Consider the following 24,275-nt stretch of genomic DNA (forward strand, 5'->3'; position numbering starts at 1 on the left):
TAGCCAGTATTAACACTTTAGAAATGGCATGACAGTGCAGACAAAGCAGTCCTTAAGAGATCACCACAAACAGAGCTGTAAGAACAGTTCAGAGAAGCAGGCTTAGGCTCCATCCATATTCACCTTCTCCACAGACTTGTTATTGCCTAAGTATGAGATGCCACAGCACTGAAAAAGGGTGACTGTTTTGTCTTTTGAGACAGCCTATGCATTATACAGTTGGTCGGAGTAGGTTATGGGAAAAAGTCACTGATCAAGACTTCATGTCAGATTGGTTCAAATAGAAAGGTTATGTCAGGTTCCATGTATCTCACCTATTTTTTAAGGATAGTTAGGACAAAGGCAGTAAACCTAAACCTATTTATTGTGAAAAGCATATCTTAAAGACAATAGCCCCTAAGAGTGGATTCTTCTTACAGCGTTCAAGGTTGTAAGCATGTATTTTGTTACATGGAATCTCCAGATTCCTTGTGAAGTTAACAGCTCTGACTATTCCTTCGACAACTTTCAAGGTTCGAAGATAAAGAAAGAGATTATATTGTTTTCACAACTGCAATTCTGTACATACTTTGTACAGATTTGCAATTTAAAGAAACGGTGTCTAATGGCAATCTTATGGAAAACCTATGCTTGACCTAGTAGATCGGAGACAATTGTTGAGACAAGCTTACCATAAAGGTTATAGGCCTTTGTGGTAGATCAGGAGGGGTTTTCTCAGATTCCATAGGCCTGAAACATTTATTATGAGGAGTAATAGCAAATGCAAAAGGCCCAACTTACCAAAAGCATATTTTCCAGGCAAAAAGCCTTTGATGCGGGACAACTACAACTTTGAGATAAAGCCTACAGAAAGGTTTCCTGTAATGTGGAATCTCACAAAAGGTGTGCTGGTTATTTCTCCGACAAAACCTGGGTGTAAACAATTGTGCCTAGGGCAATTGGCCAGCCAAATTCAATCACTTTTTCTCCTGCCTTGCAAGTGACAGCCTTTAACTTTTTTTGTTTAGATTTGTTTTATTATTTTTCCGTTAAAGAAGCATGAACATGGGTAGGAGGTGACAGTTCAGGACCAGAGACACTGTCAATTATACATCAACATTACATGTATTACATATGGAGAAAGCAGGAGAGCATATAGAAGTGCCACATACAGCAAGGAGCAGGGATAAAGTTACAATCAGAAGTCTGAAGGCATGGATGTTTCAATGCATGGGGAACATTACTGAGCGTTTGTGCGTTTCCTACAGCAGGGTTCACAACATGTGGCGTTGGCATAGGCTGGATGGAGTCTGTCTCAAAATCAAAGTGACAGAATTTCTCTTTATCACGTGTGCACATCGACCTAAAAAAAAAAAAAAAAAATGCACTCCAGTGCCACGACTAGCGAGCCAGTGCTTCAGTTTATTGGTCCCATTTTATGTATTTTCTTCTACTTTTTATTTTGTTTTTGCTTACTTAGTTTTCAGCGTGTCCCAGAGCCTCTCAGACAGTGCTACTACACACCAGTTCTGCACTTATATCATCGGAACGACGTCCCACAAGATGTGGCCACCGCTTCTAAACTGAGAGACCATCCTGAAATGGCTGTCTATAGCATGTCAGTGTTTATTTTATTAACATTCCCAATTTGGCCTCCACGTTTAGAAGCAACATGTACACCCCACTGGACTGGAAAAAGGATACCCTTTGCACAACCCATTCTAAAACGGCGGACCCAAAAAAAAAAAAAAAAAAAAAAAAAGTCGGTGTTCACCAATCTGACAGGAGTGCATTCTACAAACAAATTGGTAGTCACTTTTATTTTTTTTAAAGGTCACAAACTAAAGTATATAGCCTTGGTAAAAAATGAGACAACGTGGTGGGCGAAAAACGATGGACAGGGACGCGAACCCTGTTGATTGCCAGTGACTAAGATTAAGTCAAGCATTACATCCATCACCTTCTTTTTGTTGCTGCTGACGCCCTAAGTGCGACAGTATGCCCAGACGTGGGTCCTGTGATCACAGCGCCACTGGAACTATACCTGGCTGATGAGCCCTCATTCGGCTGAAACTGGTCCTGGTTTGCTTGTGTTCTGGTTCAGGGAGGACCTGGCCTGGCAGCTCAGGCTGAAAAGTTCCCACTGGAACAGGGTAAAGACTAATTTGATGTGGCCCCAAGCACTGCATTCCACCCATCACCTTATTGCTGTTGCTTTTAAAGGCCACACAACATACACTTGAAATTTAAAAATGGGTGCCTACTGTACAGTGATTAGGCAATGTTACATTGTAAACATACATTTTTATGTGCTTTAATACCCAAAAGGTTTGTGTGTGAAACTCAGAATAAAATTAGTTTTTCTTCTAATCACCCACTTAGGTTTAAAAAGGAGTCACGTAAATGCTACAGCTTTCCAATGTCTGCTTCTGACCCAAAACATAGCAACCAAAGCACACCATCTCAAAGTTAATGATTAAGAAATAGATTCTACTATTTTTAAAACAAAAGGGAATTAAAAAATACAAATGTTTTATTGATTTTCACACCTGAAAGTTTTTTCTCTCCAAATAATCATAAACTGCAGGATATATAAATAAAAACACACACACACAAGAAACAAGCGTTCGCAGTAGCTCTACTCTTGACAAGACTCTTACGTGTGGAGACTAATCGTAGACTTCACACCTTCAACCACCAGACTGGATTTGGAAGGACTAAACAGCATTGCCACAGAATGATGGTAGGTGGAGCACCATGTGCGTCTGCACTGACCTCCTTGCACCCCAGAAGTGACAATGTAGCTACCTATTCGTATCAATTCTGTCCACCAGAAAGTGTGTTAATGAAGGCAAATACCATGGTTGTCTGATGAATGCTTCAAACTACAGATTCTTCACCTTGATAATAGATAACAAATGAGTATCTCCCAAGGTGGAAGGTCTGTGGAATGGCACCTACCAAAACATCCGGGTGAAATGCCTTTCCCTCTCAGACCTGACCATCAAGGAAGTAATGTTTTGTGAATGTGTGTACTGATATCCACACTGTGGCCTGACAGATGTCAGGAAAAGGCACTCCCCATGCCAGAACAGTGGTAGAAGCCTTTGCCCTGGTTGAAGGGACCCTACACCCCTCCTGAGGCTGCTTCCTGGCCAACACACAGCAAATCTTAAAGCAGAGAACATCCCTCTTGACAAACTCATTTTCTGCACTGTCTTACCTTACTTTGCCCGAGAGAACCTTGCAAAGATCGTCCACCTGATGGTCTTCAGTATGATCAATGTAAAAGGGTATAGCTATTTTTGGGTCCAGTCGATGGAGTCGCTCCTCGAAGTAGACTGTTGTCAAGGACTGAGGCCACCGACTGGATGACTTACCCCTGGAACAGGAGAGGCATCAGAAACTGAGGAGTCCCTGCTTTATTGTTTCTTCTGCTTTTTCTATTTCCTATAGAAGAAAACTGTTTTGAAGACTTACTAGTTGAAGGCTAGCTGAAGGTGGATTTGAAATCAGAACCTTAGATGCAACTCTTCTCAGTGCTCATCTTGAGTCTGGACTATGAGGAGCTTAGCCTCAAGTTCCTTGATGGTCTTTACATGCACCAGTCCACACTTGAAGCAAAACCTGCAGTCATGCTTGGTTATCAGGCACCATAGACCGATATCATCATGTCAAAGATAAACTTATTTATGTTGTAGAAATTGCATCTTTTAAATTCTGAAATTTCCGGGGCAGGCATCCCTGATAATAAAACTACTTGAACAACAAATTTTAGGGAAAATGTTAAGAAGGGAGCAATTCCAGATCTGTGTTAAAGAGCACAGAAAAGAATGAGCTGGATGTCAGTTCTGTGAAGTCGCCTCAAAAGTGGAAGTCAAGACTAAACAGAGGCACCACTTATCAGTCAACAAGTTATTTCAAGTTTACGAATCCAATCTGGCGTATGGACAATACAGGAGGTGAAGAATCAGCAGGTAGAAGTATCCATCAAAAATTAACCCACAGGACACACAGTGAAATAATGAACATGTCCCCACACAGCATATGCCTAAAATATAATATACGCTGCAATTAGATCAGACAGATTTATAGAAATAAGCAAAAGGAGCATGCAGTCCATGAACTTACTGCCATTGAAAAGAAAACGGATAGCTCCAAGTTAAATACAGACCCTCCCCATCCCCCCACTCATGAGAGGTGCACACAAAATTGAAATTAAGAAATGCAGTTTCACAGTGCCAGCACAGGTCATAAAACTATTCTTCCATAAAAATAAAATAAAAATAACCCATATGCAAAAGTGGAAATACATTTACCTTGGTAATCCTCTGGCTTGTTCTTATTGGAACCAAATATCTTGATTGAGGGGAATCCTTTGACACCGTACTGTCCACCAAGAGACTGGTGTTTATCAGCATCCACTGCACCTATTTTCACTACACCCTAATAGACAACATTTAATATTATTATAAATAAAAACAGCCAAAATTAGAGTTGTTTTAGTGCTTATTTTACACATCTCATTGCAATTAGCCTAACATGTATCCTCGGCCAACAAATATACATATTTACATTATTCAAAACACAGCCAAGTCATAACAAGCCCACACACACACCGCACGATGGTGTGATTTTTATTATTATTTCAGAGAAAATGCATTAGCAACTGTAAGAGAATTTATTTTTACTTGCAGAATCATTCTAAATTCCAAGATCTCAGAACCTGCTGGAAGTTGCACTCTGACAACTTTCATAGGACCCTCACACTGAATCTGCAATCCTTACCTCACACCAGGTTACTCACCGGTATTTCAAATAATGAAATATTTCAATATGCTGTATGGGCTCATGTCACAATACACATGGAATAAGGTGTCCGTGTCGATGAGGTTATATAGAGATTCAAAAAGTTTACTATACTCTGCTTATAGTAGAATGTGGTCATTGCAATTGTAAGCATGCTAGGCACATTAACCATGAACTGGCTGTACAATTTCATACATTGTCAGCTAGTATGAAAATTTTAAATTGAAAGTATGGAAATGTATTTAAAAAACTGTCACTTATTCCTTCAATTACATTCATCAACAGAATACTACAACACTATATATCTGAAATGATAGTTCTCCAACATTGTATGGATAGCAGTCTGATAACAAGAACACATCAAAATAAACGTTTTCTACATTTAAAATCAAATAAAAAAAAAAAGACTTGCAGGTAGTTGCTGCATAGTTATTGTGATGTGGGCCCAATAAGTATGCACCTAGAAAGCTCCATCAATTTTATTTGGAACCTCATGAGATTAGGTTGGGTAGTTTGGATATGAAGACTTGAATGGCACATTACAAAAGGCCTCTAATAAAACAGACCATGAAGATACCAGTGAATTACTTCTAGTCCTTGGGGTCTTTCTTATAGTAACTGCCACCTAGAGAAGAGGACCAGAAACTGCTTTACAAAGCAGGAAACGCAAATGCATCATGGTATCTGCCTAGTCACGCATACCTAGACCAGTTTTTCGTTTTTTTTTTTTTTTTTTTTAAATACAGAGTGCAATGTTTTTCTTGACGTGCAGAAGGATATGCAGCAAAGTGTTAGTTACTCATAACCAGTAGGTTCTCTGCTGTTTGAGCCACTATAAAGGAAATGTTATCCTACTCTTATTTATTAGGTGTACCCTAGATTTTGATGTGAGTAGCGTTCAAAAATGTTGGTCAACACAAATTCACTGTCCAGCATGGAAGCACAAGAACACCATTTCATTAATACTGTCCCTTCGACTTCTTACAGTAAGATACTTAGTGTATGCTTTGAAGCTCGTTATCTTGCAGATTCTGCATTTAAAACCAAAGATATGCAGCACAGGCTCAAGACATAAAAATAAGAATATGGGGTTTCAGTATCTGATATCGAAATGACGAGTTTAATATTTGGGGAAAAAACTCCAACAGATTTTCGACCTGGAGAATCCCAAGCTACCCATAAAATAGCTGGTCCCTGTATACATTTTTATACAGGGTCTCAAATGAGTTCTTACCGTTCTACGCAGTCACTTTTCATAGCACAGTCTGCACTTTCGCTCACACTTTCTACCATTATCATTTTGACTATTATTGTGCTATGTATTTTTATGCAAATGTCCCTTGCACAAATACATCTGAATAAATTGACGTAATAAGCACTTTCACGCCCTACAGTCTATTTCTGCATGTACATGTTGCTGGATAGAGGAGTCTGAGAGCTAGAATATAAAAACGTTTCCATACTGTACAATGTCTTTTTGGCATCAGTTAAAGAGGCACTGCAGCACTCATGTGGAATTATGTTAATTGCAATGCAAGAGTAGAATCCCAAGTCCACTTGATGCCGGGGCTGGTAAGGCTTGCGAGTTCTGCCTGATAATTAATATTCCGTCTCTCTCGTCGAAATTATATTTGCACTTCTACTCTAAGATGGTCATTTGATTTTGGTGTGTAACTTAGTCAAACAAGATTAATCAATTATTTTCTTTCCTTTTAAGATATCCTTTACATTTGCAATGTATATCAGTAGTGGGATACCTGTTCTTTTTGGCATCTTGTATCCTTTGAGGCACACTAGGGATTTGCCATTAAAGAAAAAATCCTGCAAAGTCAAATATTACTGGAAATGTTCAGACTACTGGTTAATCAATGCTCCACAGTGAAACAAGCAATCTGCACAACGAAGATGCTAATGCCCACCATGCACGTTTGAAAGGCTTAGTAAGATAGAACGGATGGATTAGTTAAATAATGCAGAGATTCTTGCCTTTGTTCGTGGGTTGAAAAGGTGATTCTGGATCATGGTTTAACTCCATCTCTTCCCTGACTATTTTACTGCCTATTTAGTGGGAATTTTGAATGCACGGAGGGAGGCTTTCCTCATATTCTTTTATTTTTTAAAGCAGTGTTGTCATCTCTGCCTCAAGACTGTTTCTTTAAATGAAAGATTCATTTTTCCTACATGCTCTACATCATGTGCTGTGTGACTTGTTCGTGAATGAAGGCATTATGTGCGCCTCCTTTTAAAGTTACCTTAATCTGTCCTTTGATCTTGATCACTTTTTCGGAGTGCAACTCAAAGTGCAAATGTTTGTCAGCTCTGTTGTCTTTTGATTATGACCCAGGGGGCTCTTTTTTTTTTTATATCAAATCAACTGCAGAGTTTTGACATAGAAAATGTGTACCAATGTCTGGTATGTGGCTTGGACATGCGATTCTTTGGCGTCTCAAGTAACTTTCTAAAACTGTGTGCTTAATATCCTCACGGTCTTGATAGAATGATGTTGAGTATTTGAGATCAGAGCATGTCTGTTACATCGATCTTCTTCAGTCTTCATCTACAAGGCTTTATATGAGAGCTGTTTAGTCCGACCCATGGCATAGTGTGCGTAGCATTATTTTCCTGTACTTTCAGAGTTCTGGGTAAGAAAGCATTGCAACCTTCAGAGTTAAGGTCCTGTGGCAAGCAAAGACTATTGACTTTATATGTGTGCTGTTCTGCTTGTGTTGACAATTCAGACAAAATCTGAATAGTGGTTTACGTCCCTCCTAGTATTAAAAAACTGAAGTGACCATCAAAACAAATGGCAGAAAAAAAGAACCTGAAAATGGTGACCATGTAACGAGACATTGATGGGTTTAAGTAATCACTGAGGTGTTGGTGGGTGTGGGTATGGGTGCGTGTGTGTTTGTGGGGGGAGGGGGTGGATAGGACGGTCAACAGGACTTCGTCTCCACTCCTAGCAAATAAATAAATAAATAAACACAACAAAAAAAGCAGGGGGAGTCACTTTCAAGACCCAACTTCTAGATGGCAGAAAAATGCACAGCGTTTGAATCTAGAAGGGCTCAACACAGCAAAAAAAGAAAGAGAAAGAAAAGATAAACTGTTATCTTGCAACAAAATCCAGCACTGAATCTCAGCATTGAAAGCCACTTGTAATCTCCACTACAAAAAAATGAATGCACCTTTTCTTAGATTTGGTGATAAATCTTGAAAAAAAACTTCAAATTTATTCCAGGCCAGGCAATCCTACGTATTTAATATTGCCCTAAAGGCGGTGACAAAATGTGCAAAAACGACATGCATTTTTATTTACAAAAATAAGACAGTTTTGTACTATTACAATCTGAATTAAAAGTGAATTTATAACATTATAGAAGGCAGGATGGTCTTCTCTCAACAGCTGATACCACCACTGAGAAATCATGTGAAAAGCCTCTTAGAAAACGGGTTCTGTTAAAGAGCTTTGCCTTTTCATACTACTTAATAGAGTATGAAATGGTAAGGAGTATTTGCATGTTCATTTTCAGAAAAAAAAAAAAGTATCGAACTAACATTTCTGGTATACAGACAGCCTTCAGTCGTTAACAAGACAAAACGTTATTATTCCTACATCTAAAGAGGCTAGTGGCTTGAGACCTTCATGTCCCCCACTCCTCCTGTCTTGATACAAACGTCATGCCATCCCATTCTTGCTTTCTAGGACCAATAGCTGGAGGCACAGGGTGCTTATGTGGCTCATTTGAAGGCTTGGGTCTGCACCTTGAAGAGCCCTTCTCGGGTCATGAAACCAAGGACTTCTGTTTTATTAGCCTCACAAGCTCAGATGTACTACAAACAGTCATCAGTAGCAAATGGGATGAGAATAGTTAAAAGATGTCAACAATGAGTGTAATCTCAATGTGAAACTACTCCTAGGCTACAAGTGAAATCAAGAACCTCATTGATGAAACCTCTTGCAATGACCAACTCCTTCCTGACAACAAACGGCTCACTAACACTGAAAGTCTAACAAATTCTTAGACAAATTTGAAAAGGTAGAATAGAGAATGTAAAAAGCACATATTTACACCTGAATGTTCTTTACAGAGTAAATATTTTACAAGTGATAAGTGATCAAGCATCGAAGAACCAGCTTTTTGTCCAGCCTTCCACCAGGTGTCAAGCTGCTTTGAATCAAACACCTTACACTGTACATTTTTGGCTTTTATCAAATGTTTGAGTTACAATTCAACGTTTTAACCAGCACTTAAGAACTATTTTATTGGCAGTCTGCTTTTGAGCTCCTGGTTTATGGCCTTGACTAGGACTTTCTCCTGGATACTACAAATTCAAAAGAAAGTCTGAAATGCCAGCTTGTGCTTTAATGTGGGAAAACAGTTTGAAATGTTAATTGTATTACTTTCTGCCACTGCTTAATGCCCAGATGTTTAATATGTTCTTTACATGAAAGGTCTGCCAACCTTAGGTGCGAAGAAATACACATATAAATTAAAGGGTATTGGGTTGGCTCCAAGTCCTGTGACATCATACACAACTCATGGCTCTGTTTCCTTAAGGACACTGGAACTTACTTTTAATGCTGAGGCAGCTTTCTTCCAGTCTGGTGTTAATCGCTGACAATGGCCACACCTAGTTAAAAAAATAAAACAGTACCAATGTATTGCGTTGTGTAGTTTCCAACAGTTTTTACCTGCTTGTCCATACAATGGTGTCACTAGCGACACCCACTTACTGAGGTCACCAAATATCCTTTCTCCCCCAGGTCAGGTAAATCCTGACTACAGTAAATGGAAAAGCAAGGATGAAAAACAGAAGTGCAATTATAAGACACCTCAGTGGCTTTCTTAAAATACAAGCTAATAAACTAAGTCAGGTGACTCAAAATAATACTCCTGGAACAAAGGGAATAAAGCTGAAGTTAACTCTTCAAAAAATATCATAAAATGTAAGGAGTGTTTCAGCTACTTACTCGCACAAAGATCAGGGCTAATACTTACCAAGGGGCATAAAATTCAACAAGCCATAAACTGTCGCTCTGAATTACTTCTTTATGAAAATTTGTTGGTGTCAGCTCTATAACATCGTCACTAGCAGAATAGAGACTACTGACAGCGAAAACCAGAGCACAGCCCACCGTACCTAGGGAAGAAAATTAGAGTTCATAGAAGAGAATAGACAATCTTGTCACATTACAGTTCCCCTTATACTGAAATGTAAAGAATTTTACAGACTTATGAAATGTGGGGAAGTACATTGCCATCTCCAGACATGTTCATTCAATCCTGGGTCATTACATTCAGCCAGTCCCAAAAAAAGGGCGGGGCAAAGATCAGTAGAATATCTATATGAGGTGTTTAGTTGCAGGTCCTGCCAACCTTTCGATCGCATGTTTCCTTCACAAAGTAAACACTAAACATATATACTAAACTGATGACAAAAATTGTATCGGTCCTGCGGACAACAAAATCTGACTAGCACTCTTTTCACAAGAACTGGGTGGCTTTTCAGGTGCAAATTTTCAAAATTAAAGTCACCAGGCATGAATCACTTATACAGTACTGCACTGTATGTTTTACCTGAGACTAGAAGAAAGAAGAGCACATTGGCATAATAAATGTCTGCAATGCAGCTGAACATAATGGATTTCAAATAAGCACTGCTATCAATTCGCTCTCAAGCCTCTGCTGTGATGAGATCACCTTTTCACACAGAAATGTGAAACTGTACTGTTCTTTAAAACTAAAAATCGAAATATAGGGATGGTTGACAACTAAGGTCTCTGCCGCCCGCCAAACTCATCCTGCCACCTGGCCACTAGTGCAGCCAGGACACCGCTGGTCAAATTCCAAGTTCACTGAAGGGCCGAGGAGGAAACAGTGTTTCTGCCCACCGGCCTCGCAGTGAAAAGGGGCTTATTATTAATGCCGGCTCTGAATCGAGCCGGTGCAAAAGTGGTGGTGCAGCAGCACCCATCTCGCATTTCACTGCCCGTAATTCAGGCAGTGAAATGAGCAACGGGGCTGTGCATGGGGGGCCCTGTCACCCCCATTCCGCAAGCTTTTCCATGGCAGTGAACAGCCATGGAAAGGCTGGCAGATGGGGACTCGAAATCCGGACTGCCCTGGCGGATTAAAACTGCTGCAGACAGATGGTGTCTGTGGTTGGACCGTGGAGGCTCTGCCACGGTCAGAATGGGGGGGAGTCAGACCGCCAATACCGCGGCCGTCCGACTGCCACCCAGAGTCTGGCGGTCTCAAGACCGCCAGACTCTGAATGACCACCTAAGTCTCTTCCACTCCCAAATTAGGCTCCAAAGTGCAACCAGCTTCTGTTGATACTCTTTCTAATTCTGATCATGCTTCCGGAGGACTTTTAAGGTCTGGTACCATTTTGGTTCCAACCAGTTATTCTGAGGAAGGTTAAGTAATTGCTTCAGAAACAAAGTGAGCTATTGTCCGAATCATTTACGTTCTGGTTAACTCATTTATTGAAGGGCTCATCCGCAATCCTCGAAGCATTAATTGATCATACTGCTTAAATATAAGTAAATGCCTCAGACCCTTATCACTGTAGTCCAACCTCCCGATTATTAGCAAGGTAACTGCTAAACTAGCAGCACTACAGGGGCAGAACACCTAAACAAATGTTGCATTTTAGCTAATGAACAGCTGAGAGATGGTTATTATGGGAAAGTCTAGTTAGGATTCCTTAATAAAAACCCATAGGTTACTCTTGGGTAGCTATGCACAGAGCAGTCTGACTTAATTAATGGAATATGTGTGAAGCATTTAGCAGTACCAAACAGGTAATAGTAAGGAGACACGATAAAACAAAATTCCAAAAGCAATTTACAAAAAAAGAGGATATTCTATCTTAACTTACACTGCTAGGCCTTTTCCCTCCTAGAATGCTAAACCCTTTTTGTCTATTCACACTTAGTCCCACTTATGGTATCCAAACCAAGGGTTTGTGGATTCTCTTGACTGAGACTGAAAAAAATAACCAAAATATAGCAAAATTTGTTTTTTTGTGAAAACTAGGAAAGAGTGCTCCACACAAAAAGCGTCAGTTTTCCTGAAAAATGGCATCAAGGAAAGGTTTGCTGTTTTGACGTCATCATTTTTTTAGCTTTCAGAAATATGCAGAACTGAATCAAAAATCTATTTTTACCACAGTTTTGGCACTTTTCAAGGAGAAAGCCAATTTGCCCTAATTTGTGCACTTTCAACCGACTTCCAGATTGTGGTGTAAACAGGTATGAAACCCATGGGTAGTCCCAGAAAGCTATAGATTTCTGAAAAGTGGGCTAAATACTACATTCAGCAAGGGGTCATTTGTGTAAACCCTGCAAGGTTGTGCCTAAGAAATTAACTGTTAAAATAAATATATATATTGAGAATGTGAAAAATGAGTTTTTTTCCCGTACTCAATGCTTTCATTTGTAATTTGTGTCACAATGAGCAATTTGCAAAAGGAATACGCCAATATGTTCAATAGACCCTTACAGTCAAAGGGATACATATGGTTTGTAGGTTCTCCAAGAACCCAGGATACCCAGAGCCAACAACTGTTTTGCACATTACTCTGGTTTTCCTTTGTGTACAGACTGTAGGGCAATTCAGATGTGTTGGAATGCCTCATGTGTCTGGTTGCAATCCCCCTCCTGTTTTTTTTTTAATGCAACTTTGAAGTGCCTGGGTTCCTGCTAACAAGGTTCCCAAGTGTCCGTGTTTCATCCTCAAAACAAGACGCCTGGTCACTTGATCCCCAAGTGACCAAGTCATGGAGCACCTTTGTAAGACCCTAGTAAATGGTACCTCTAGTATGGAGGGCTTAATTCTTGCAGAGGGTCCTTGAGTGTTGCAGCACAACTTGTGCCACTCTAAGGGACCCAGCACCAACTTCATGTCACGTCCCCTAAACACAGCATGTAATATTTTTAAGTCGCCCCTTCAGCAGGCCTTACAGCCCTAAGACAGGCTGCATTATATTACACGTGTGAGTATAACTTGTAGATAAAGAGCAGATTTGTCCCTGCTACATCTTCGTTGATTCTTAGACAGATTAAGTGTGCAGTGAAGCCATTTTAAATACATGTGCTGCACACTGGTCAAAACTGATTCCTCAGCTACATGATGGCTTCAGTGAAAGTAGGGGTGTTTGGGCATCAATCATCTTGTATCAGTAAAACATTAGAAACAAAAGCCTGTCCGTGCTAGGGCGTGGAACACTCCTCCCCAAAGAATACCTACATTTCAAGGCAGGGAGCTTCAAAGAAGTCCACCGCCTTTGGTATGCAGATCTGGCCTTCCTCAGAGGAAGATGCCAACCTCTGTGCTCCAGGGCCCATCTGGCACCTGGCCAGGCAGGAAAATCAGCCATGCAGGAGGTGTGTCACATTTCCAGACTTGACCAGCCTGAAATGGATTCGACTTGGGAAATTCTGTGATCTTGCCCACTCCCCACAGGAAATGATCATTTTGGGGGTGTAGCGACCACAAGGATAATTAGCCCATTGGTTACTACCCTTCACGCTTCCTAAATTGAGTATTTTGGGGACCCCTGATATTAGGACCTCAGATCTTCGCTCAACACGAAAGAAGGAGTGGACAAGAAGCCTGCTAAACCAGAGACCTGAATAGCACGACTGACTTGGCAACAAACCTGCTGGCCTGCATGCTGCACCCAACCCTTGATGAGCAATCGACCTGTCCTTTCACTGCAGCCTTCAAGAAACTTGGAGGGCTACCACTGCTTCGCAAATTGCCAAGAAGAACTCCCTTGGAGTAAAGGAGCGGCTCCCCTGCATCTGCAGGCACCCAAAAAAAGAACTGTGAGGATCGGGATCGCAAAAACACTCATGCCAGACATCACCGCTGCACCCGAGCAGTCTAGCCAGTGCTGAAGTGGGTCAACAGTGTCAGCGTCGTCCCCAAGCCCTCCAGAGACAAAGCCCACCCTGTGTTTGCCCACAGAGGACTTCAAGATGGCGTGTGCAGTCTGTTTCTGCAACACCCACTGAAATTGCGAGTGACCAAGAGACAGACACCAGACGCCTCAGGACACCTCTGCACCGGTCACCCCAGACTGAGGAGAAGAGGACCAAGGGTGTCGCCACCTCTTCCAGCGTCGTGAGACCTGAACCCACATGTTGGCTTGGTCGGACTGGACCCACGGTCCACACCTGCAGTCTGTTTCAGCGGGCCCCTCTGCAACCACGAGGAATTTCAGCACCAGACCCAACGCCATAAGACACCACTGCAACCGTGCCATACAGCCTAAAGAGAAGTGGACCGACTTTGTTCCCACAAGCCAAAGGACCTCAAAGGTCGAGCCCTTCATGGATTCCCCTGGACTGATCTTCCAGTTCATCCATGCAGCAACTTTGTAACCAGACTGTTCCCCATTGAAGTGAATAGGACATCCGACGCTGTAACACACCTCTGCGCACGGACGTCCCAGAGCCTCCCAAGGTGACCTGTTAATGTGGCCCTGGACCTTGCCCTCTTCTCACCTTAAGTCCCCAAAAACAATCATGTAAGACTCTGTGAAGTGTCTGAAATGCAGTACATCTTTTCCCCACCACAGGATAACATTACCACACCCAGAAATTGCACTGTCAACGTTTGACAAATCTAAACACTCATAACTCGAAAAATACTCAACTGATTCCGGTGATCTTGGTTACTAAATTTATATAAAAATGATGTGTTATTTTTATGAATTGCTGTCGATTTTTTTTATTGAGTTTGTGTCTCACTTACTGCGTGAGTGTGTGCTTTACATGCTTAGCACTACCCTCTAATATGCCTCACTGCTCGCCCACACTACCCAAAAAAAGAGAGCATTTTGGATGTCATTTGTGCCTCTGTGATAAGGGATGTGGAATTTAATAAAAATCTACTTGTCCATGGGACAAGGTGCTTCATAAATGTACTTGTCCTGTAACAAAAGCCACTTGTGCCTTTGGTGCCATGCAGTGCGGCTACAAATTATGGCAGCAATCTCATTATTATATAGTCTTTCCGATTATGCCAGGCTCATACTATAGTAGAGTTTGAATAATACCAAATCCCTTAATTTGCCATCTTTCCACAGATGTACATACTGAAGCTGTAGAGGTAGCAGTAAGTAATAGTTCCAGGCTTGGAATGCACTTTTGAGTCTGTGCAAACCTACATACTTGTATGTTTTAGGGGGTTTTAACAGATTTTTGTTAATTGTTTTCCATACTGAGAAAGCTTGGAAATGTATTCCCGACAGTTGGGTAAAAAAGTAATGGGAGGGAAAGTGAACTTGTAAATGCTCAACAGATTTTCACATGAGCAAATCTAGACATACATATTTGCTTGAGTTAAAATGTAGTTCACAAATATTTCTAGGAGTAACATTTCCTGACCTACTTCTGTAAATTCTTGGTAATTCACAAGTCGTAAATCTGCACTAATGCAAGGACATATACCATTGGTGCACTTTTGTGATTACCTTTTAGAACTAGGCCCCTAATTAGGTCTGGTGTTAACCAAGAACTTTTGTTTTTATTACAATTCTGTCTGTCTCTCTCTCTCTCTCTCTGTTTATTGGCTAGCTACACTATGAGTGACAGCATTGTGCTCTTTCACAAGGAGCATTATCGGCACACAAAGGTGCGCCAAATGGTACCTCATTTGTGTGGGTGGGCATAGTGCCCACCCACAACATGAAAGGGTCCAAAACAGAATGAAGAAACAACAACATTTTCTGATTAAAAAAATAAAATAATAATAATAATAATAATAATAATAATAATAATAAAAAAAGGGGGGAAAAAGGAAGGAATGAAGAAGAAGGGCAATGGGGGTAGCTGGGGTATTTGGGCCTAGCCTCGGCGGCCAACTATGGCAACCTAAAAACCCAGACATTTCTGAAAACTAGGCATGTAGAGGAGTCCTGGGTGGTGTGCCTTACAAAGATCCTACAATGTTTGCTTTCCCACAATGCCTTGCAAACCTCAAACGTTCCCTAAAATGGAGCATTTTCCTTGCAATTCTGTGACATAAACATCCAGAAACCAAGGGAACCACAAAATGCATACCACCCAGCATTCCCCCCACTTATCCCAATAAAATGCTACCTCAATTGTGTGGCTAAGCCTAGTGTCCTTATTTTGTGATTTTTACAATTGTTAGTAATCTCTGGGCATATGTTGCATCTCATTTGTACCAGTTTAACACCCACATACAGCAATAAGCAACGGAAGGGTCACCATCAACTTTTGCAAAGGGCCTTCTACTAAGTGGCAACGTGTGCCATGTATTCTTAGTGACGTTTGAACTGTTTGAGCTAGACACATCTTTTTTTGCCTCCCCCGGAGACCTGGGTCTGTCAGTCCATAGAGAACAGCAGATATCAGTAATAAAATGTCCAACCACCCGCCATGGGCAACAATACAAGAGTCTGGGTAGGGTCAGGGGCATCTGGGAAACCTGTCCGTATCTCCCTGGTTGTGGCCACAATTTTGTTGACAATGGCGGATGGTTCTCACCCCTTTGGCTCACGTCTCCCCTCAGCACCAGCATTACTGTTCCATCCCAGACTGTCCAACCACTCCATCACTTTGTGCAGGGACTAATAGAAGTGCACCCGGCCATTGTACTGAACATACAGTTAAGCAGGGAGCAACAGACTATATTTAATGTTGCGGTCTCTGTTGCCCTGTGGGGTGAGGGGGCTGCATGTGTGCAAGTTTACTTACTTGAATACCAAGTTCTTGGGTTTGAAACATATATAAAAAGAATTGTTATTTTACTAAATTGGTCTTGGATTTATTCTTTGAGTGTGTCTCATTTATTGCCTCTGTAAATACAACAAATGTTTAACACTACCTTCTGATAAGCCTCACTGCTTGCCCAAACTACCACAAAATAGAGCACTAGTTCTATCTACTTTTGCCTCTGCAAAACCAACTGGGGACCCACTGGACTCTGCACAGTGTACTTTATTTTAGTGCACTGCCTGGGACATATTGTTTGAGGTAAAAGGCAACACGTTTTCATGTTTATTTTATCCTTAGGACAAGTAGGCCCAACCCCCTGCAGCGAAGACTCTTTGGCTGCCAGTTTACAGAGAAGTGAACTGTCTGCAGTTGAGGTAATATATGTGTGCCCATATGTTAATGCTGTTCGAACTTGTATTTATGGTTCATTAAAGGAAAGCCTTAATTATTAGGGTGAGCACTGTAAATAAACGTGTTATGGTCACACTGCACTACTGACAGTGGTTCCAGTTAAAAAAAAAAAAAAGAATTTTTAAAAAATAAAAAAGGTACATACATGTTTGAAAAGTTTGACAATATGAGGCTAAGTATAATGCTGCCAGAATGTTCTCTGATTAGATGCAAATGTTTGCAGAATCTTTACTTCTTTACTTTCAAAATTCATTTTTTTCTGAACATTACAGTTAGGAAAAAAAAGTTTCGCTACTATGAAATGTTAGGTGCTATTTCTTTGAAGCATCATTTACTATAATGTGTTGATGCATGCTAGTATTTCCAATAAATATTCCTAATGGAAAATCAGTGTAACCATTTTCAACAACATGAGAAGCATGAAAATAAACAAGCACTGACAAAGCCAACCTGTCCAACATGTTTTGTGAGTCTTTTGGTTTCGTCAATGCGTGTCTTCTTTTTACATGACTTTTGTAACCCTTAATTATTGTGGGGTCTGCCAGGCTCTCACCACTGTAACAAACATTGGCAAAAAGCAAAAAAAAGATTTTTGGTCTCAAAAAGCGCACATTGCCACCAGTGGCGTAACAAAGGCCCAACGCCCCCCTCGCGGGGGCCACTCAGCCCACTACCTTCGCTGAGGGAGTCTGGAGGAGGGTGGTCCCTCCATGTTCTTTTCAAGGGAGGGCAACATCCATTTTCGTTACGCCACTGATTGCTACAGTAGTTCCTGGCACTGGACAAAACTACTCCGTGTACCAATTTGCTCCTTGTGGAAGAGCAGAATGTGATCACTCACAGTAAAGCCAGCCATTAGATAGAGAGAGAAATAGAAGTTTAATAAAAACAAAGTGTCTGTTAACGTCAGACCTAAATGGAGTCCCAATTCTTAAAGAAAGGAACAAAAGTGCACCCATGGTATGTCTTTGAATTAGTGCCTTTCATGAATTGACAAGAACTTACAGAAGTAGATCAGGAAAATCGTACTCCTGCAAAATATTTGTGAACTGTGTTTTAGCACGAGCAAATATGCATGTGTAGATTTGCTCATGCGAAAATCGATTGAGCGTTTACAAGTTCACTTTTCCCCCAACCCTGGAAGAACTTCTACTTCAGCCATTGTCAAAAGTAAATTTCCAACCTTTCTCATTATTGGTGAAAAAAAAATTGGGAAATGCTGGTGAAAATCCTTAAAACATGCAGGTTAGTAGGTTTGCAGTTTCAAAGGCATTCCAGCCATCAACTATTGCTTACTGCTTCCTCCACCCCCAGTAAGAGATCTGCAGAAAGGTGGCAAAATAAATAAATTGCTATAGCAGAGATTGAAATTGCAAGTAGTCAAGCCCTACTATAATAGTAGCCCTGGCATAATCAGAGGGGCTATTATCAGAGCTCTTACATAAGGAGATCGCTGCCATAATTTGTCACCGCATTACATGGTACCAAATGGACAAGATTTTTTTTTACAGGACAAGTAGATTTAAGAAGCAACCTGTCCCATGGACAAGTAGATATTTTATTAAATTCCACACCCCTGCTTCCTACAGCAAACATTTCCAGGGTTCAGGTGTTCGTGGTCTCTAAGGGTCAAGCGAGGCCCTTCGCTCAGCTCTGGCTTCGCTCTCCCTGTTAATTTGTTGGTCCGCCCAACTCCAAGCACTATCATTCCTGCAGCCTGTGCAGTGCTCCAGGCCCTTAGGCAAATGCACTTAAAAAGCTGTATGTGGGTCAAACTGCTTGGAAGGCGTAGCCTATGAATGGAGGAATTTAATTTTATTGTAACTTGTTTCTGTGAAAAATTTATTTCACCTTTTTCAGTTAATGGAAGACAAAGTGTACAATTAAAAACAATTAAAATAACATTACCAATGTGCAGTAATCCCAAAACCGTGAACTGCCAGACTAAAAGTGACGTACGTAGACCTTGAATGGATTTCTCCATCATTCTTTGATCAACAACCCTTACTTAACAAACAGTGATTTTCTATCAGTGTGTATATGTTATCTAATTAGCGCAACCCCAGCCAAAAGGCAGCAGAGTGCTGTTCAAGGTCCAAAACTAAATCTATGTTTAAATCAGTGAGGGGTAAATTTACTAATATTTCATGCAACATGTGCTGCATGAAAGGAAAAGACCAGAACAACGCCAGATTTTCACAGATATGGTGAACTGGAATGGAGATGGAAAGCTCTGATATGCAAATTACGAAGTGAACCCTTGTATCAACTCTTTGTTCACCCATGTTCAACCTCTTCCTCTCTCAGTTCCCTTTTCTCTCCTTGTTCCGTCATAACTCCGACCTTGCTATTCGTCTCTGCCTCTCTCCCTTCACCACATGCTTTTTCGCGGTTCCCTCTAACTTGCCTTTTATAGGACCCCTCTTCCTTTAGCCTCTTTATGGCCGCCTTTGTCACACTCAGAATCTTTCTGTGTCTGGTTTTGCTCTTTTCTGTGACCCATCTTCTTCTGAAATCCTCTTTTCTCCATAGAATCTTTTTCTCTCTCATCTGGCATATCCTCACTTGCTTTCCTCTTCTCTGTTTACTCTCATTGCTCTAACCTTACCTCTTGCTCTCTCTATATATCTCTGTTTCCTCCTTTCTCACCATCATTTCTCTCTGTGTTTTCACACTCTAGTAGTGATACTGCCTGTGAACCTTAAGTTTATGTTTAGCAACACAGTGTTGCTTCTGGTATTATCATTCATGGTACGAGGTAGAACTGAGAAAACTGCTGCTTAAATCGGCTGTCAAATTTTTCATATAGTGTATACCTTTGCTAGTTTTTTTTTTTTAATCTTTCATTAGGACCGGCTATGTGTGAATGTTTGCTCAATACTCCAATGTGTAAAATAAACTAAAGAGTATAAACCGGTTGTAACTTGTACTTCGGCCAGCTTTCTATTTTATTACTGTGCAATGTTCTCAAATGTATCTGTATAAATGTTCTTTTGTCCTCAATTTTGACCCTTTGTCCTGACTTTTTATTGTCACTGTCCAGAATTTGCCAGGTGGTCAACCCACTTTTTACCACAAGGCTAAAAAAACAAACAAGAAATTGTCCATTTTCAGAACCGGAGCACCAGGGAAAGATGAGAACCCAAGGGCTGGGATTTATCAAGAAAATAAAAAATTTTCTTGATAACAAACATAAGAAACAGAAGCTGAAATAAGAATAGAATTTCACCGTAAAAAAATAAAAATCTAAAAACGCTAGAACTTTCGACAACTAATTACAAAAAAAGATCCCAAAGTGTACCTGTTAGATTTAGCATCCTTGGTGTGGTCTCCCCTACCCTTTTCCTCCATTTCCCAGGTTGTTGATGTGTGCTGGACTCTGTTCTTGCTGTTTTTGATACTCCGGGCACTGTACCGCTGCTAAAGTGCAGTACTCCTATGTAAGATGTATGTGTAGTTGGCTTTCAATAATTGGCATATTTGATTTACTAGTAAGTCTCTAATACAGCGCACTAGAGGTGCCCAGGGATTGTAAATCAAATGCTACTAGTGGACCTAAAGCACTGGTTGTGCCACCCACATTAGCAGTCCTGTAAACGTGGCTCAAATCTAACACTGCAGTGTCTGCAGTTTTAAACTGCCCATACGACTTGGCAAGTGTACCCACTTCCCAGGACTAAACCTTCCCTTTTCTTACACGTGAGGCACCCCTAATGTAGGCCCTAGGTGGACCCAGGGGCAGGGTGCAGTGTATGTCTAAGGTAGGACATATACTAATGTGTTTTATATGTCCTGACAATTAAATACTGCAAAAATTTGGTTTTCACTATGCAGGCCTATCTCTCTCATAGGTTAACATGGGGGCTGCCTTTAAATATAATTAAATTGTAGATTCTCTTTGGGAGCAGATAGAAATATGGAACTTAGGGTTGCTGAACTCACAATTTGAAAATACATCTTTTAGTTAAGTTTGTTTTTAGATTGTGTGTTTGAAAATGCCACTTTTAAAAAGTGGGGCCTGGCCAAGCAGGATCTTACAAACAAGAGAGACTTTCCTTTGAAGTCTGACTACTTCAAAGGCAGTAAGGAGTGTAAGTAGTGGACCCAAAACCCCTGAAAATTAGATCACTTCTAGAATCAAGAGGAACCTCTGCCAAGGAGAAGAGCTGAGAAGTGCTGTCCCTGCCTGTGACTATGCTGGGTTGAGCTATCCTGCAGTTGCTGCTTCTGCCTGTGAAAGGGGACAAAGACTGGACTTTGTTGTGCATTCCTGCTTGAGAAGAATCTCTAAGGGCTTGAATTGTTTCCCTCCTGTTGTTGCAGTCTCGGGCCATCAAAGACTTTCCCTGCCAGCACCTGGACTCTCTGCTGAGACTCCTGCCCTGCCAAGTGGTGCCCTATCCAGCTCCTGGGCCCTTGAAAGGTGAAGGTGGCAGACAAGAACTGGAAATCCAAGTTGTGCGGGGAAATTTAACAAAGCACCTTCCACAAGGCAGTTGATAACCAACGCACAACACCCGCTTACGGAGGGAGGTTGATAACAATGCAAACCACACGCATCGCAGTTTTTTAACACCGTGTGACCTGATTTTCAATGCATCATCCCTGGGTGTCCAAGTCAACCCAACTCTGCATGAACCCGAGTTGCCCCGTCCGGAAATCGATGCATCGCTCTCTTGCGAGGCACTGCCGACCCAGAAAGAAAACGATGCAGAGCCTCACTTGCGAGTAAGGAATAGATGCATTGCTATCCTTTTCTGACACACGCGCGCCCGCGTGGCTTCATTTTTTACGCTAACCAGGTGCTTTGTGTAACAGCATTCTCACTGTCTTCCAAGTATTAAGACTATTTCTTTGGAAAATTCATATCTTGACTTTGGTATGTTGGATTTTTGCTGTTTTGTTTAGATAAATATAACCTATTTTTCTAAGCCTGTGTTGTGTCATTTTGTAGTGGTTCACTGTATTACTGTGTGTGTTGGTAAAAATACTTTACACATTGCTTCTGAAGTTAAGCCTGCCTGCTTGTGCCTAGCTACCAAGGGGGTAAATGGGGGTTAACGGAGGGTGATTCTCCTTTACCCTGACTAGAGTTAGGGTCCTTGCTTGGACAGGGGGTAACCTGACTGCCAAATACCCCATTTCTAACAGTACCCATTCAAGAACGTACTCATATGATTCTTAACAAGAAGGTACTAAAGAGTAAAATAATATAGATATCAAGATTACCTCTCCTATAAGAAATGGATAGTGTAAGTCACATTATCCTTATCTTTGCTTAAGGCCAACCATTTGTCTTGCTGACCCAGTCATTTTCAATTATGTAAACAGCTATGTGTTTTGAGATACTGTACTTTATGGGATGTGCCCCAAGTCTTTTCCCGGTTTGATATTTCCTCCATATTTATTTTGTTAATATTGCACTTCCAATTTAACTGTTTTACTATATTAATATTTTTCATTTGATATAGCTCTCTAGAGTCATGGCCGCGTTTTATATACGCTTGTAAAATAAAAAATAAAGATAGCAATGATGTATCTTAATAATGGGACAAAAGAAAATGCCAAACTTGTATAGCGGGTGTACTCTAACAGCAATTTGCTCCTGATACATACAAAGGACTGGGGGTGTTTAAAACAATCTTCTTTTTATGTCCCAAATATAAGTGCCAGAGATAAAAACTGACTGAGGCTCCTTGGTTGAGGAATTAGGAAAATCAGAAGGCGACAATCTGGAGTGCACCTATCAGTCTGCAAAGCCCATAATCACAAAGACTTGACGACACGGTTTATTTAAAAAAAAAAAACGACATGTTCAATATGGCAGCATTACGTGAACATGTACCGAAAAGTTAAAAAACAGCGTCTCAGTTGCCTTAAACTTCTTTTTCAACCAAGTGATGAAAATCGAATACATGCATTTAAAGAACAATAAAGAAGAGACCATCGGCGCTCTTCAACACCACCGGTAGCGAGGGTTGTCTAGACCTTGGGGCACTTCGATGACTGAACTTTACTAATGCTAGCCTGTGGTGTTCCGCCTCCTTTGGGCTCAATGAAACTTTAATGAGGGGGAATGCCGTGGGCACTACACCACTAACCACAAAAAAATCTAGCGCACTCGGATCAGAACCACGCTTGTTACATTTTGCAGTGCAGCAGTTATGAATAAAATTCCTTACGCACCACAAATTATATAGCTTCCACGCTAAAGTAAGAAGAGGAAAGGTGTTATTCTTAACATCTACGCTTCATTTTTGCTGCTAAGAGGCTTCTATAAGCACAGAGAAACGACATGGGGTTATGAATATATATATATATAAAATATAATAATACATATATATTCGTTGAGCATTATAGAAACACACTTAGTCCTACCGAACAGCAGTCGTGCTGTTGCCATATCGAACTCGTCTCCGTAACCGTCTTTGCCCCTCGGTGAGCCGCTGGTGCTGTAGCCTGTGGATGGGTAGAGTCTGAGTGTAGGATACCCGAATGACACTAGTTTATCTGCCTGCCAATGTAGTGAGCCGCTCCCTCCATTGCCCCGGATCTCAAACCGTGGCTCCCGGTGATTGGTTTGCTCTTCGCTCCGTCAGTACGCAGACCAATCACAGTCAGACGGGTAGCCTGACAACGTGCATTCTCCGTTGTTGGATAGACATCATTGGGCGACTTTAGCCATAGACACAACAGAAAGACTAAAAAGCGGTGCTCTATTGAGCTCGAAAATTGAAGTATGACTGCCAACCTCGTTGTCCGTATTGAAACATACTAATCTCCAACAAAAATCGATCTATTATTTTATTTTAAAAGTATTATACTGAAGGAATAGCAAAGGTACAAGCGCACTTAGTATTTTCAGTACTTAAATAGAAAATACTGAATGTTGAAAACGTCTTTACTCTGTTACACATGATGGTTATAAACATAGTGTCACATATAGTTTATTCTGTGATACATTTTTATAACCGCAACATGTTTGGCTTTTTTCCCCTCAAATTTATATTTAAACATTTTCTGTGAGGGTTTCGGACCGTGCACTGCAAGTCTACCGTCGACCAAGGTAGATACACACCTTTCTCATATAGTCTCGCTATGCTAAGTTTTAAGGATGACGTTAGCCCTGCTGTGGTAGGAAGAAAATGACAACCTTTACTAAACCTTCTCATACAGTTTGTTTTAAGTAAGCAAACTGCAAAACCACGAGTTACAAACTTCTCCTGAGACAAAGTGTCACAGATCAATAAACCAAAAAGAGATTTTAAAATTTAATATGGATTAATGAGGGTACCGCCTCGGTATCCTCTGTCAG

At 40.9% G+C, this 24,275-nt stretch overlaps 1 protein-coding gene across 1 annotated transcript in view; it reads right to left on the reverse strand.

Moving 5' to 3' along the window:
* PDIA6 (protein disulfide isomerase family A member 6) overlaps nucleotides 1–23,551 on the reverse strand; it is a 91,561-nt gene extending 68,010 nt beyond the window's left edge. The window contains exons 1-4 of the mRNA XM_069235933.1: nucleotides 23,339–23,551; nucleotides 9,792–9,933; nucleotides 9,366–9,423; nucleotides 4,299–4,425 (exon numbers count right to left, since the gene is read on the reverse strand). Coding sequence (XP_069092034.1) covers nucleotides 4,299–4,425; nucleotides 9,366–9,423; nucleotides 9,792–9,933; nucleotides 23,339–23,363 — 352 coding nt within the window. The 5' untranslated portion in view covers nucleotides 23,364–23,551. The remainder of the gene's footprint in view (nucleotides 1–4,298; nucleotides 4,426–9,365; nucleotides 9,424–9,791; nucleotides 9,934–23,338) is intronic.
* Between the last annotated feature and the right edge of the window lie 724 nt (nucleotides 23,552–24,275).

Source organism: Pleurodeles waltl, chromosome 5, assembly GCF_031143425.1.
Source record: "Pleurodeles waltl isolate 20211129_DDA chromosome 5, aPleWal1.hap1.20221129, whole genome shotgun sequence".
NCBI classification, from domain to species: domain Eukaryota; kingdom Metazoa; phylum Chordata; class Amphibia; order Caudata; family Salamandridae; genus Pleurodeles; species Pleurodeles waltl.